This window comes from Lithobates pipiens, unplaced genomic scaffold (genome assembly GCF_037356315.1).
Source record: "Lithobates pipiens isolate NorthernLeopardFrog02 unplaced genomic scaffold, aLitPip1_a1.2 Scaffold_28, whole genome shotgun sequence".
Lineage (NCBI taxonomy): Eukaryota > Metazoa > Chordata > Amphibia > Anura > Ranidae > Lithobates > Lithobates pipiens.
The window spans coordinates 227,591,581-227,609,203 of record NW_027507789.1 but is presented as its reverse complement, the minus strand read 5'-3'; the positions used below and the strand labels follow the sequence as shown (position 1 = coordinate 227,609,203).

Below are 17,623 nucleotides of genomic sequence, written 5' to 3'. Positions count from 1 at the left end.
AACCAGTGTGTGCCACCCAGGGTGGACTGCCCCCTCTGCTTCAGCACCTGCCCTGCAATCCAGGAACAGACCGCCCAGAAACAGGGGACGTCTGGTCACCCTATCCCAAGAACCAGCCCACTACTTGCATCAGGACTGGTGGCTGTGATATTTTCACAAACGTGTGTACAGCGCCCTGCCGCTCCCTCCCACAAGCAACGATCTGCCTGCACTGCATAGAGAAGCACAGAAACCCAGTGATGACATCACTGGGTATTAAATAAGGTAAGTAATATAAAGGGTTCTATTTAATAATGGAATATGCTTGTCAGTGAGGGCGGAGGAACCAAGGAAGGTAAAATACAAGCAGATTAAACTTTAACTGGTTTTGCACTCTGACCCCCCATCAGACATTTCCTATTCATCACCTGATGGCGGTTTAATTGGCTGCAGTTTGCAGAAGAACATTCCTCTATTAAAGAACGACATGGGGACAAATAGTGACGTCCTGTCTAGACAGCAACGCGCCTTTTTACCAGTCTTGTCATGTTGCCCGTTGTGCTCAGAGCTCCTCACAAAGGGCGATTCTTCCCCCCCGGAACACAAATATTTTACAGATTTTTTCTTCTTTCAACAGCTTCCTTCAATTTGAGGCAGAGTGCGAGCTCTTGAGTCAAAGCATTGACCTAAATAAGAGAAGATAACGCTGGACACACATACTGGATACAAATGAGCAGCAACACACACGACAGACCAGCTGCTATTCTCAACTTTGCCAATGTGTGGATGTGGCACTCCGTGACGAGGTCGGAGCATTTACACTCACCCGCCACTTTATTAGGTCCCCCTTGCTAGTAGCGGGTTGGACCCCCTTTATTAGGTCCCCCTTGCTAGTAGCGGATTGGAATCCCTTTATTAGGTCCCCCCTTACTAGTAGCGGGTTGGAACCCCTTTATTAGGTCCCCCTTGCTAGTAGCGAGTTGGACCCCCTTTATTAGGTCCCCCTTGCTAGTAGCGGGTTGGACCCCCTTTATTAGGTTCCCCTTGCTAGTAGCGGGTTGTACCCCCTTTATTAGGTCCCCTTGCTAGTAGCGGATTGGACCCCCTTTATTAGGTCCCCCATGCTAGTAGCGGGTTGGACCCCCTTTATTAGGTCCCCCTTGCTAGTAGCGGGTTGGACCCCCTTTATTAGGTCCCTCTTGCTAGGAGCGGGTTGGACCCGCTTTATTAGGTCCCCCTTGCTAATAGCGGGTTGGACCCCCTTTATTAGGTCCCCCCTGCTATTAACGGGTTGGACCCCCTTTATTAGGTCCCCCTTGCTAGTAACGGGTCTAGTAGCGGGTTGGACCCCCTTTAGTAGGTCCCCCTTGCTAGTAGCGGGTTGGACCACCTTTATTAGGTCCCCCTTGCTAGTAGCGGGTTGGACCATCTTTATTAGGTCCCCCTTGGTAGTAGCGGGTTGGACCCCCTTTATGAGGTCCCCTTTGCTAGTAACGGGTCTAGTAGTGGGTTGGACCCCCTAGCTAGTAGCGGGTTGGACCACCTTTATTAGGTCCCCCTTGCTAGTAGCGGGTTGGACCCCTTTTATTAGGTCCCCCTTTTTAGTAACGGTTGGTCCTCCTTGCTAGTAGCGGGTTGGACCCCTTTATTACGTCCCCCTTGCTAGTAGCGGGTTGGACCTCCTTTAGTAGGTCCTCCTTGCTAGTAGCGGGTTGGACCCCCTTTTGCCTTCATTCTTGGTGGAATAGACACAACAAGGTGTTGGAGACGTTCCTCAGAGATTTTGCTCCATAGTGACCTGATAACATCACGCTCTGTGCAGGAATAGGCAACGTTCATGCGGTAGCCAACACAGCCCCCAGGTTACTGGTTCAGCACTTCACAACCAGCTCACTAGTCATTGGGTGGCCCATGCCCCGCCTACGAGCAGCGAGGCGTGTCTCAGAAATACAATTAAAAGTGTTTCTATAGCGCCAATATTTTACGCACCACATTCTCATCGGTCCCTGCCCTTTATGACCGTATAGTCTGAAGGTTCCTATTCCCCATGGAGGGGGCGTAGCTTAGAGACCAGCCTGAGGCGGACATACACTTGCATTTCATGGGATGGTTTTGATGGCACGGCCAAAGGTAGGTGCTCTTCATTACTCAGCGACGGTAGGGGCCAGGACGAGCTCCCTCCCATGCCAGCACTCGCACCAGTGGACACGGAGGACTTGCACCCCTCTTATGCTTTGGCAGCTCACATGGGGTTTCCTCAGGTCCTATCCAAATAACATACATAGACTAGGGCCAATTACGACAGGGTCCAGTTATCCTACCAGCACATTTATGGAGTGTGGGAGGAAACCGGCACAAGGAGAACAAGCAAACTCCATTTGCCAGAAAAGCTGCCACTTCAAAATGCATTGTCCAGGATGCCTTCTAACCTCGCCCTGAACAGCGGCCGTATGGAGGACTGGTGACATCACATTCCCTGCTGACGTCAGTTCCGGTCACGTTAGGTCTGGTCTTCCGGCAATTGGATTCTTCTCCATCTTTACAGTTCCAGCATCCCCCTGCCTGCCGATTTGGACCTCAGCATCACCTCCATCGAGTGGCCACGAGGATCGGGTAATGTAGAGCCACGCAGGACATCATCACACCATAGTGCCAAGTATTGGGGGGGGGGGGGGGGGGGGATGGAACAGACCCCACTTTTATATTTTAGATTATTAACCACTTGCCAACCACCTACCTAGGAATCCACCTAATTTTCTGCAACCGTTTTCTCCGATAAAAGCGATCCAAGTGGCTGACTGGCAGCTGGATTACTTTTAGAAGTGGTGGGAGAGGGTCGTCCTTTCTGGAGATTCTCAGGCTGATCTGGGAATCCATTGACTGGGATTGCAGCAGCTGGCAATAAAGATTAGCAGAGCAAAGATGGCCTTCACTCTTCTCTATGACCTAGGAGGCCCGGAGCAACTTCATGACCTCACTGCTGGTACACAAGGAGATTTATTTATTTATTTATTTTAAATTGGATGCTTTCCATTGTAGAGGAGAGATTTGGGGTCTTAGAGGATCTGTCCCCTCTTATTTCTATCACAAGTGATGTTTACATTTCTTGTGAGAGGAACAAAAAGTGATCAAAAATATAAAAGTAAAAGGGAGAGTGAAAATAAAAAAAAATAAAAAAAATAAAATAAAAAAATAAAATAAAAAAAAATAAATAAAAAAATAAATAAATAAAAAAAAAATGTATATATTATTACTTTTTTTTTTTTTTAGAGCACTCACGCACAGTGCTGAACACATACATGTGTCACGCCTCCATAATGTAGGCAACGGTCACACTACACGTGGAAAAAAAATTAAAAAGGGACAGGGTGTCAAAAAAAACAAACGTCCACAAAACGCCTACATAGTTTGCACCACACATCTACTAGACACCTCTTCTGTAACTCTAACCTGTAGAAATTTTTAAGCGTCACCTATGGAGATGTTTAAGAACCCGAGTAGTTTGGTGTCATTCCACATGCTTGCGCAAATTTAAAAGCTTGACATGTTGGGTATCTATTTACTCGGCCTAAAAGCAGCTTTTATATATTACAAAAAAATAAATAAAAAAATAAGGCTATATATATATAAAAAAAAATTTCCCCATTATTGTGTATTTTTTCCCCAAAAAATGCATTTGAAAAACCACTGTGCTAATACTGTGCAACATAAAATTGTAGAAACTGCCATTTTATTCTTTAGGGCATCTACTAAATATATATATATATTTTTTTTTACATACTGTAGTTTGGCCCCATTCAACATGTGTGCACAAATTTTAAAGCTTGACGTGTAGGATATATATTTACTCAGCATAACATATTTTAATTTAAAACAAAAATGGGCTATATAGTGTGTTTTTTTTTGTTTTTTTTATTGCATTTGAAAAAGCGCTGTGCAAATAGTGTGCGACCCAAAAAAAATAATTGCAGCGACCGCCATTTTATTCTCTAGGGCCTCTGCAAAAAACAAAAAAAAAAAACTGGATTTTTGACTTACCGTAAAATCTGTTTCTCTGGTTTCATTGACAGACACAGCGCTTCCCTATTCAGAACCATAGGGTTATATCACCCCCTACAGGAGTAGGACACTAGGCAGAAAAAAAAAAATATATAAGCCTTGGCTACACCCATGGGTAGTCCTAAGTGACATTCACCCCCCTCTCTGCTAGAGGCCTTCAGTTTTGTCCCAAGCAGGGTCAGAAGCATTGAATACTCCATAGAGGGGGGTGGGTGCTTTGTCCGTCAATGAACTCAGAGAAACGGATTTTACGGTAAGTCAAAAATCCTATTTTCTCATTCGTTTATCGACACAGCGCTTTTTTATTCAGAACCATAGGGATGTCCCGAAGCAGTGCCAAACATGAAGGGTGGGGCAGCCAACAAAAACAAAACAAAAAAAAACAAAAAAAAAAAAAAAACAAAAAAAAAAAAAAAAAACAGGCCAACCAGACAACCTGGAGCTCAACTGGAGCCCAACCTGAACAGCAAGAAAACCCCTGCATGAGGGGGGAAAAGCCTGCAGAACCTTGCGGCCACAAGAGGCATCCACAGATGCCAGCACATCCACTTTGTAAACGTGTGCGCCGACGACCAGTTGGCCGCCTTGCACACTTTTGTCACTGATGCCTGATGACGGAAGGCACAGGAGGGACTCAGCAGCCGAGAGTGCGCCTTCACCGGGAAGGGAACACGACCCCGGACAGAATAGGCCGGAGTCACCGTCTGTCTGATCCATCTAGAAATGGTTGCCAAAGAAGCAGACAGTCCCCTTCTTTGGCCCTTCCGCGATCACAAACAGGGAGTCTGACCTCCGTAAGGACTAAGTGGCCGCCAAATACACCCCGATCGCCGAACCACATCCAAGGTGTGTAAGGAAAATTCCCTCGGATGTTGCGGCCTGGGACACAGGGAAGGCAACACAATGTCTTCACTTAAATGGAAATCAGTAACAACTTTTGGAAGGAACGAAGGACATAGAACCACCTTGACCTTAGGAATCACCGGGTATGGCGTGCGACAGAATAAAGACGCCAGTTCCGACACCCTGCGAGCAGAGGTGATAGCCACTGAGAAGGCCACCTATGACAGAGCGAGCAAGGGAATTTCTCAAATATTTTCAAAACTTAAGCTTGTTTAGAACCAAAAGCATCAGAAGTCCCACGATGGCAAGGAAGACTTCACTGGTGGAACCAGGTCGCACCCCCGAATGAAGGTACGCACCAGGGAATGCAAAGCCAGGGGGCATTGAAAGAAAAACGCCAAAGCCCGATACCTGGCCCTTGATAGTACTCAAGGCCAACGTCCCTCAGAAGAAAAGTCAAAATCCGAGCCAACGAAAAGGAACGTGGGTGAAACCCCACTGACTCACACCATGAAATGTACGCTTTCCACGTCCGATGATATATACCTTCCTGGAAGTAGACTTCATAGCTTTGAGTAGTGTCTGAATCACCGATGCAGGTAAGCCTCTATCCTTCAACACTTGGCTTTCAACAGCCAGGCCGTTAAAGCCAGTGACGGGGTAAAGCAGGGTAGAAGATCAGATCTTGGGATAGCAGATCCTGCCTGAGAGGCAGCCACCAGGGGGCCTCTGCGACCAGTTGCACCAGGTCGGCGTACCAGGACCAATGGGGCCAGTCTGGGGCCATTAGAATGACCAGAATTCCTTCGGCCTCGATCTTGCGTAACAGCCGAGGCAGAAGCTTGAGTGGAAAGGCATAAGTCAAACAATACTGACCCCATGGAGCCACCAGAGCGTCTGAGGCATCAGCTAGACTAGAGGGTCCCAACACCTGGCCACAAACCTTTGCGCCTTTCTGTTGACCCAGGATGCCATCAGAGCTACCTCTGGAGAACCTCAACGCAGACATATCTGTTGAAATACCTCCTGATGAAGGGACCACTCCCCTTGGTCCATCACTTGTCTACCGAGGTAATCCGCCTGCCAGCTGTCCACCCCCGGAATATGGACAGTGCAGGTGGCCAGGATGCCCATCGGAGAATGCCGGCTACTTCCAGGGCCGCCAACACACTCCTTATTCCTTCCTGATGGTAGACATAGACCCCCCAAGTGGCATTCTCCGACTGGATCCGTATCGGGAGCCCCTAAAGTTGATCCATCCAATGATCGAGGTGGCCGTCGTCGGCAGAGCGGGTGGACGGCCCGCGCGGGCGGAGCGGGTGGACGGCCCGCGCGGGCGGAGCGGGTGGACGGCCCGCGCGGGCGGAGCGGGTGGACGGCCCGCGCGGGCGGAGCGGGTGGACGGCCCGCGCGGGCGGAGCGGGTGGACGGCCCGCGCGGGCGGAGCGGTGGATGACCGCCGTGGTCTCCGATAGTGAACCGCTGGGCCATTATACTGACTCGTCAGTGACTAACATCTGAATTGCATGCCGGCTGCCAATTTAGCCAAAACACTTGCAGGGGGTGCCCGACAACCATTATAAAAAATAATAATAATAATAATAAATAAAAATAGATCCAGGCGGTGTGTACAAAGCCTCAGCAATTATTATTGCCACCCAATTAACCCCAAGTATAAAATATTCATGGTGAAGCTGTTCAAATAAAACAGCAAAATGATTGCGTTTTCGTAAATGTTGTCACATTTTAATTTAAACATCAAATAAATGTAACATTATTTTTGTTTTAAAATAGGAAAAAAAAAAAGAAAGGAAACAGAACAAAGGTTTCTTGATTTTGTTTTTTTATCATGTTTTTTTTCTTTTTTTTTTTTTTTTTCTTCAATATCACTGAAGGGGAGGAGAAGTTAAGCCAGATTACAAACATTTATGCATGCATAGTGAAAAGAAACAAGATTTTTTTTTTCTCTTTACCAAATTCACACAGTTTTTTGTCTTTGTAAAATAGTTAGTAAATCTACGGAGCACCAACATACCTAAAAATGTGTTATCTTTAAGCTTTCATGATCCGGTTACAAAAAAAAAAAAAAAAATTATCAAAGTAAAAGTTACAAACAAGCTCTTTAAGATTGCCTGTCAGAAAATAAAATGCAGAACAGATTTTGTGTCTTTATTTTTTTAAAGTATATGCTTTTATTTAAGTTTTTTTTTGTGTTTTTTTTTTTAATATATATTTTTTCACTTTTTTTTTTCCGGTTTTTGCACATTTATTAGGTGGACAAATTATTCTGTAATTAAAGCAGTTTTGTATGCTTATTTATTTCCCTCTCAGAGGTATCTGTAGAGTTTAACAAACCAAAACAAAACTTAAAAAAGAAAAAAAAAAAAAAAAATTACAAAAATCTGAAATGCGTTATATACCTTGCAAAAGTACATGCGTAAAAAAAAAAAAAAAAAAAAAAAAATTAAAATATATATATATATATATTTTGAAAATTATTCGGTCTCCCCCTCCTTCTAGTATTTTTTTTCCTGATTGACATTGATCAAATGTTTAAGCATACAAAATGTCAACACATCTTTTTTTTTTTTCTTAAAGGTTGGTACCATTGTGAGATTAATTTGAAAAAATAAAATGCTTTCAAAATTTACAAATACCATTACAAGCACACAAGGCTGATTTTACTCCAATCTCTTCCTGAATTAGGGACTGGATATAAAGCAAGATACTAAAATTGCAGCAAAAAAGACATTTTTTTTTTCTTTTTTTTTTTTGCACCAAGGTGTCACAAAAAATGGATTTCAAGCGGCCTCTGAAAGTTCTGTTGTCATCAGAAAAAAACATTTAAAAAGGAGGTCCGCAAGACACCCACTTAGTGAGGCAAACTGTTATGCATGGTCCCCCCCACCCCACCCCCAACCCCTCCCCAGAGATCTTTTTAAAATCAGCTGCTTGCCGGTCCCTAATAAAAAAGAGATTTAAACATAAAAAAAAAAAAAAAAAAAGGAACATGTTTTCTACAAAATAAAAATAAAGGCAGCATCCTTTATCAAGAAAAATGTTGATGAAACTCAAATATTAACATTTGCTGCTTTTTTTTTTTTTTTTGAAAAAAATAAAATAAAAAATTCAAACAAAAGAAAAAAAATAAAAAAGGAGAAAAAAATAAAAGGAGCTTAAAAGCAGTAACATACGATTTTTACATTAACTGGCTATTTCTGGTACAGAAATCCAGTATTGGATGCCAATGTCGATTGAATAAATGTAAAGAATACTTACAATTTTTTTTTTTTTTTTTTTTAAATACACTTTGACAAAATTTTTAATATTTTTCCTCTTAAAATGTTTGCTTTTTTTTTTTTTCTTTTTCTGTTTGTATTTTTTTTTAATCATTTTATTTTTATTATTTTTTTTTTTTTTTAAATAAAACCAAAACTATTTTGCAACATGACACATAAGAAAAGTCTGCTTAAAAAAAAAAAAAAAATGAATATATATATTTTTTTTTATATTTTCCTTTTTTTTAAATCTCTGTAACAACTTGTGGACTTAGCAGTAAAGCTATCAACTGTCTGTGTGAATGTATATTTATTTAAAAAATAAATATAAAGCCACACATTTTAGTGTATATGTATCTATGTGTATATGTCTACCTTAGGGCACATACTGGAGCGGGAAATCAAGTCCCACGACTGTCGGGAACATTGGTGTAAAAAATTATTTGATTTTCTTTGCTATCCAAGGACAGACACAAGTTTAGAGGGGTGGCATTGTACAAGGCTATAGCAGAAAAAATTCGGATCATTTTGACAAATTAAAGAAAAAAAAAAAAAAAATACATAATACATACAATAAAATACATTTTAATAGGTTGTGTAACTCTTGTAAAGAGATTCTTGAAGTTTTTCCCTATCTGGCTGCAAGGGCACAAGAGCAGTAGACATATACACTGAGGTGTACAAAAACACACTTTTTATGCAAACTGATAAAAAAAACAAAAAAAACAAAACAAAAAAAAACAACAACTTTAAAATGAAAAAAAAAAAAAGCCAAAAATAGAACCTTAAAATTAACAGTTCCTGGTATTCTCCTTTACTTATTAATCAAATCTAAAACGTGTTCTCTCTACAAAACAGGAAAAAAAAAAAATACTGTATAAAACAAGAACACAAGTGAAGCGGGGGGGGATAGGGAAAAAAAACAAACAAAAAAATAAAATAAAACTACTTAAAATAGGAATAGAAACCATTGCTACCTGATGAACTGCCTAAGCTTAGTTCCTGAAATAAAGACAAAGGGTCGCTATTCTTTTTTGCCTGTTCTGGCGGGGGTTTGGGTTTGGGAGGGGCGCGCAGGGCACTTGCGTAAGACATGGTGGGTTTGCTGGCGCCCGTACTCTGCTGGACAGCTCCGGCCCCGTTAGGCTCTACAATCTGTTTGTTGGGCATGAGTGGGGGGAACTGCCCGAGATGCTGCAAGACGTTGTAGTTGAAAGAGTTGGACATCTGCATGTTCTCGGGTTTGAGATGGTCATCCGGAGGCTTTGCGATTTTCTGTTGAGTAACTAGAAAATAATACAGAAACCTGTTAGTAACTTTATTCACAAAAAAAAAAATAAAAAAAAAAAAAATTATATATATATATAATATATATATATATATATATATATATATATATATATTATACAATTATAAAAAAAATTAAAAATGATATATATATAAGCTATATATATATAAAAGATATTAGATATATATATATATATTAGCTATATATATATATATTAGCTATATATATATATATATAAGATATTAGCTATATATACAGTGACTACAAGTAGTATTCAACCCCCTGCAGATTTAGCAGGTTTGATAAGATGCAAATAAGTTAGAGCCTTCAAACTTTAAACAAGAGCAGGATTTATTAACAGATGCATAAATCTTACAAACCAAAAAGTTATGTTGCTCAGTTAAATTTTAATAAATTTTAAACATAAAAGTATGGGTCAATTATTATTCAACCCCTAGGTTTAATATTTTGTGGAATAACCCTTGTTTGCAATTACAGCTAATAATCGTCTTTTATAAGACCTGATCAGGCCGGCACAGGTCTCTGGAGTTATCTTGGCCCACTCCTCCATGCAGATCTTCTCCAAGTTATCTAGGTTCTTTGGGTGTCTCATGTGGACTTTAATCTTGAGCTCCTTCCACAAGTTTTCAATTGGGTTAAGGTCAGGAGACTGACTAGGCCACTGCAACACCTTGATTTTTTCCCTCTTGAACCAGGCCTTGGTTTTCTTGGCTGTGTGCTTTGGGTCGTTGTCTTGTTGGAAGATGAAATGACGACCCATCTTAAGGTCCTTGATGGAGGAGCGGAGGTTCTTGGCCAAAATCTCCAGGTAGGTCATGCTATCCATCTTCCCATGGATGCGGACCAGATGGCCAGGCCCCTTGGCTGAGAAGCAGCCCCACAGCATGATGCTGCCACCACCATGCTTGACTGTAGGGATGGTATTCTTTGGGTCGTATGCAGTGCCATCCAGTCTCCAAACGTCACGTGTGTGATTGGCACCAAAGATCTCGATCTTGGTCTCATCAGACCAGAGAACCTTGAACCAGTCTGTCTCAGAGTCCTCCAAGTGATCATGAGCAAACTGTAGACGAGCCTTGACATGACGCTTTGAAAGTAAAGGTACCTTACGGGCTCGTCTGGAACGGAGACCATTGCGGTGGAGTACGTTACTTATGGTATTGACTGAAACCAATGTCCCCACTGCCATGAGATCTTCCCGGAGCTCCTTCCTTGTTGTCCTTGGGTTAGCCTTGACTCTTCGGACAAGCCTGGCCTCGGCACGGGAGGAAACTTTCAAAGGCTGTCCAGCCCGTGGAAGGCTAACAGTAGTTCCATAAGCCTTCCACTTCCGGATGATGCTCCCAACAGTGGAGACAGGTAGGCCCAACTCCTTGGAAAGGGTTTTGTACCCCTTGCCAGCCTTGTGACCCTCCACGATCTTGTCTCTGATGGCCTTGGAATGCTCCTTTGTCTTTCCCATGTTGACCATGTATGAGTGCTGTTCACAAGTTTGGGGAGGGTCTTAAATAGTCAGAAAAGGCTGGAAAAACAGATAATTAATCCAAACATGTGAAGCTCATTGTTCTTTGTGCCTGAACTACTTCCTAATACTTTAGGGGAACCAAACAGAATTCTGTTGAATTGAGGGGTTGAATAATAATTGACCCTCTGAATAAACTTTTCACTATTTAAAAAAAAAATTAAACAAAGAAATAACATTCTTTTTTGCTGCAGTGCATTTCACACTTCCAGGCTGATCTACAGTCCAAATGTCACAATGCCAAGTTAATTCCGAATGTGTAAACCTGCTAAATCTGCAGGGGGTTGAATACTACTTGTAGGCACTGTATATATATATAAGATATTAGCTATATATATATATATATATATATATATATATATATATATATATATATATATATATATGATATTAGCTATATATATGATATTAGCTATATATATGATATTAGCTATATATATGATATTAGCTATATATATATATATATATATATATGATATTAGCTATATATATATATATATATATATATATATATATATATATATATATGATATTAGCTATATATATATATGATATTAGCTATATATATATATATATATATATATATATGATATTAGCTATATATATGATATTAGCTATATATATATATGATATTAGCTATATATATATATATATATATATATATATATATATGATATTAGCTATATATATATATATATATATATATATATGATATTAGCTATATATATATATATGATATTAGCTATATATATATATATGATATTAGCTATATATATATATATATATATATATATATATATATATATATATATATATATATATATATGATATTAGCTATATATATATATATATATATATATATATATATATATATATATATATGATATTAGCTATATATATATATATATATATATATATATATATATATATATATATATATATATATATATATATATATATATGATATTAGCTATATATATATATATATATATATATATATATATATATATATATATATATGATATTAGCTATATATATATATATGATATTAGCTACATATATATATATATATATATATATATATATGATATTAGCTACATATATATATGATATTAGCTACATATATATATATATATATATATATATATATATATATATGATATTAGCTATATATATATATATATATATATATATATATATATATATATATATATATATATATATGATATTAGCTATATATATATATGATATTAGCTATATATATATATATATATATATATGATATTAGCTATATATATATATATGATATTAGCTATATATATATATATATATATATATATATATATATGATATTAGCTATATATATATATATATGATATTAGCTATATATATATATATATATATATATATATATGATATTAGCTATATATATATATATATATATATATATATATATATATATGATATTAGCTATATATATATATATATATATATATATATATGATATTAGCTATATATATATATATATATATATATATGATATTAGCTATATATATATATATATATATATATATATATATGATATTAGCTATATATATATATATATATATATATATATATATGATATTAGCTATATATATATATATATATATATATATATATATATATATATATATATATATATATGATATTAGCTATATATATATGATATTAGCTATATATATATATATATATATATATATATATATATATATATATATTATAATATATATATTTCTAAAAAAATATACATACATCCAGTATGTTTTGCTGTTTTTTATGTGTTTATATTCTTAATTCTGTTCTGTGCAAAATTCAGTAAGAACACCAAGCGACTCTGTGGTCTTACCTAGCATGTCCCTTGGTGTTCCGGATCGGTTGGCCCCGTTGCAGGGAATGTTCTGGAACGGGGCGGCGGATGCAGCGTTGACCCAGAGCTCTGGAGATGAATAGCTGTATGATGCTGGTTTGTTTGGGTCCGGGTGATCTTTACCGAGATTTTCAGGACAAGCGGCTAATTCATCGGGACCTGTATGCACCGAGGCGGCCGAGATTCTTCTTTGGTACAGTGGCCTGCCGGGACCTCGCGGTTCATACTGGGTGGGATGAGAAGGAAAAAACGTGAAAAGACATTTCTACAAAAAAAAAAAAAAAAAAAAAAAAGCATCTTCACCAACACCGGGCCCATCCTGACTCTTCTCACATGCATTTTTTTTTTCTTGCTTAGAACCCCCAAACATCATCTGTATTTTCTAAGCAGCCCGGGGCCCTCCAGCTGTTGTGAGACTACAAGTCCCATGAGGCATTGCAAGGCTGACAAGTACAAGCATGACTCCCACAGGCAGAGGCATGATGGGACTTGGCCCCTCCAGCTGTTGCAGAACTACAAGTCCCATCATGCCTCTGCCTGTGGGAGTCACGCTTGTACTTGTCAGCCTTGCAATGCCTCATGGGACTTGTAGTCTCACAACAGCTGGAGGGGCCGCCAGTTTGAAACCCCTGCCCTAGAGAATAAAATGGCGATCGATGCAATTTTATGTCACACGGTGTCTGCGCAGCTTTTTTTTTTTATGCAATTTTTTGGAGAAGAATATAAAATTTTCATGCAAAGAAACACAATATATAACCCAATGTTTTACTAGAATATAAAGATGATGTTACGCCAAATAGTTACCCAACACGTCGCATTTTAAAATTGTTTCTGCCTGTGGAATGGCGACAAACCAAAAAAAAAAAAACAACATCATATGCGACACTTTAAACATTTTTTTTTTTTTTTTTACAGGTTACCAGTTTAGAGTAATGCCCGGTACACACGGTCGGACTTTCCGACGGAAAATGTGCGATCGGATCTTGTCGTCGGAAATACCGATCGTGTGTGCGGGCTTCCATCTGACTTTTTCCGTCGGAATTTCCGACACACAAAAGTTTGAGAGCAGGATCTAAAATTTTCCCACAACAAAATCCGATCGTTTTAAATTCCGATCGTGTGCAGACGATTCCGGAGGGACAAAGTGCCACGCATGCTCAGAATAAAATTACAAGACAAAAGCTATTGGCTACTGGCCTCTTTATAGTCCAGTCACACGTGTTGTACGTCGCCTCGTTCCTGAACGATCGGATTTTCCGACAATTTTGTGCGGCCGTGTGTATGCAAGACAAGTTGGGGCCAAAACCCGTCAGAAAAAAAAAAAAAAAAAAAAATCAGAAGGATTTTGTAGTCGGAATGACCGGCCGTGTGTACGGGGCATTACAGAGGAGGTCCAGAGCTAGAATTATTGCTCTCGCTATAACGTTCGTGGCGATACCTCACATGTGTGGTGCGAATAACGTCTACATATGCAGGCGCAACCTACATTTGCGCTCACCCTCTGGGAGGGAGTCCTAGAAGGACGGGGGGCTTAAAATTTTTTTTTTTTTTTTACTTATTTATTTTACACTGTCCCTTTACTGTTTTAATCACTTTTATTATATTAATATATATTTATAATATTAAAATAAATATATTTTATTTATATATAGATATATATATATATATATATATATATATATATATATATATATATATATATATATATATATATATATATATATAGATATATATAATGAATAAAATATTATTATTTTATTAACAAGTAAACAACCTGTGTAATAGAAATCATTTAAAGCATGAGAGAGCCTCTTTACGGAGAGATCTGGGGTCAAAAAGGGTTAAAAGCAAAAGAAAAAAAAAAACTTTTTTTTAATCTTTTGTAAAAAAAAAAAAAAAAAAAAAAAAAAAAATTGATTATTTCCACCCTGGACAGGAAGTGATGTCATGAAGTCACTCCAGTCCTCCAAGGCCATAGAGGGGGCTCAAAGACGTTCTGGTCTATTATCCAGTCTGTGACCAGCCGGCTGCATCGTCTGATTGTTTCTCTGGTGCGCAGGTAAAAACGGAGAAGGGGTCAGGGGGAAGGGGGAGGGGCGCTTCTGAAAGCGTTCTAGTGGCTCATGAGAAAACCAGCCACAAAAAAAATAAATAAAAAAATGCTGGGGGTTATGGTTGCTAGCTTGGGGTTCTTCCCTTCACTTCCTGTCCCATCGCCAAGTGAGAGGACATCCCTCCAAAGTGAGGGGATCCCTGGTTATCAGCCATCGGATGACTTCCCCTCTATTCCTCTTCTGGGATTTTCCTTGAGCCCCGGGTTCACACTGTGGCGGACTTTGAATCAGACATCGCAGTGCGACTTCCCTGCGGCTTGCATACGGCTTTTCTAACAGACGTCGATGCAAGACTTGCCAAAGTCGCCCCTAAAGTAGCGTAGGAAACTTTTTCTAAGTGGGAGTGAGTTATGTCGCACCAATTAGAACGGTTCCATTGCAGTTAATGGGGTGCGACTTGAGAGTTCAAAGTTGCATGACAAGTTGCGATTGTGCGAACCGAGCCTCACTCTCAATGATAACTAAATAATATATAATAATAAAAAATAATAATATAAAATAATAATAATATAATAAAATAGGACGCATGTATTCCGGGATTAGCGGCCTCTTCCTATAAAGTATTTGCGCCTTTATCCCGGGAGTCGGAGCCCCTCCCCCACAGAGCGGGGACAGATCCTCAAGTTACACTCGTTAATCAGGAGCAGCACGGCGTCCTCGCTCTCCAAAAACATCCAGAATATGAAATCAAACTCCCCCACTTAACGCCTTTCATTTGAAGTGAACATTAAACCCCAACCCCCCCCCCCCCGCCCACCAAAATTGCTTATTTTTTTGGATGGGAATCAAGCGATAATTAAACGCCAATTAGCTTCAATGAACAATGGCAGACACGCTCAATTAGGAGGCATTGTCAGAGAGCGAGCGGCGCGCTCTACGAGACGCCGCCATGAAGAGCGGACAGACTTTTTCCTCATATTAGTGGATTCCGCCCTCAGCGCTGACAGCCGCCTCCCCTCCCCCATCCCCCCCCTCCACCCTGTACGCTTTCACACATGAGAAAAAAAAAAGTGAATGCCTGCCGCTGCCGGCGCGGTTATGTAAGCGGAGAAGTTCGCACCTGGGTACAACCGAGGAGACGGCGTGACAACTGTCAGAGCGACAACAGCTGAGAACGAAGAACAGGAAGTCAGAACTTATAAAACACAGAATCTGAAATTTTCCCATAAAAATAACAAACATGTTCTACTTCCCTGCTCTGTGTGATGGTTTTTTGCACAGAGCAGCTCCGATCCTCCTTTTCTTTTGGGGTCCCCCGTTGGCGCTCCTGGCTCCTCCTCTTCATCATGCCTGCCCCCCCAAGAAAAGCCTCTTACCCTGGGAGAGCCTGTGCGGGCACGCTCCCAACTCCATTGACACAGACAGCAGGAAACCCCTTCCACTGGATTTGATTCACAGCAGCAGGAGCCAATCACTCCCGCTGCCATCAATCTATCCAATGAGGAGAGATACAGAGACGAGAGCCGCTGCACTCGTGCGCGTCGCTGGATTGGATCGGGCTCAGGTAAGTAGAAGGGGGGGGGGGGGGGGTCTGGAGGTCGCTGCAGAGAAGGTTTTTCACCTTAATGTATAGAATGAAAAGAAAAACCTTAAAGCTTTACAACCAATTTAACCGCTTCCCGACCGCTTCACGCAGATACACTGCGGCAGAAGGGCATGTACGAGCAGATTAACATACCTGTACATGGCCCTTTAAGAGGCTGCCTGCAAGCTCCATGACTGTGATCGCGGGTCCCATGGACTCGATGTCCGCGGGGATTCCCATGAACGTCTTACGGAGCGAAGAACGGGGAGATGCTAATGTAAAACAAGCATTTCCCCGTTCTGCCTAGTGACACTGATCACAGCTCCCTGTGATCGGGAGCGCTGATCAGTGACATGCCACACACAGCCCCCCCACTCCCCAGTTAGAATCACCACCTAGGACACACTTAACCCCTACAGCGCCACCTAGTGGTTAACCCCTTCACTGTCAGTCACATTTACACAGTCATCAGTGCATTTTTAATCGCTGTATAAATGTGAATGGTCCCAAAATCGCGCTAAAAGTGTCCAATGTGTCCGCCACAATGTCGCAGTCATGATAAAAATCACTGATCGCCGCCATTACTAGTAAAAAAAATTACCAATAAAAATGCCATAAAACTATCCTGTTTTATAGATGCTATAACTTTTGTGCAAATCAATCAATATACGCTTATCGTTTGTTTTTTGTTTTTTTTTACCAAAAATATGTAGAAGAATACGCATCGGCCTAAACTGAGGAAAATAACGTTTTCTTAAATATATTTTTTGGGGATATTATAGCAAAAAGTAAAAAATAATGCGTTTTATTTTTTTTCAAAATGGATGCTTTTTTTTTTTGTCTATAGCGCAAAAAATAAGAGGCGAAAAGCAGAGGCGATCAAATACCACCGAAAGAAATCTCTATTTGTGGGGAAAAAGGGACACCAATTTTGTTTGGGAGCCGCGTCACACGAACCGCGCAATTGTCAGCTAAAGCGACGCAGTGCCGAATCGCAAAAAGGGGTCTGGTCCTTTGGCCAGCAAATTGGTCCGGGGCTTAAGTGGTTAAACGAAAAAAACGTTCGTCCTGTTACCGTACGAGAA

At 39.8% G+C, this 17,623-nt stretch overlaps 1 protein-coding gene across 1 annotated transcript in view; it reads right to left on the bottom strand.

Moving 5' to 3' along the window:
* Positions 1-8,728: 8,728 nt before the first annotated feature.
* The window catches only part of HELZ (helicase with zinc finger), a gene marked incomplete in the record, with an annotated part of 102,107 nt that continues 93,212 nt past the window's right edge, over positions 8,729-17,623 (bottom strand). Inside the window, 2 exon segments of the mRNA XM_077460648.1 lie at positions 8,729-9,445; positions 12,879-13,125. Of these exon segments, the coding sequence (XP_077316774.1) occupies positions 9,105-9,445; positions 12,879-13,125 (588 nt within the window).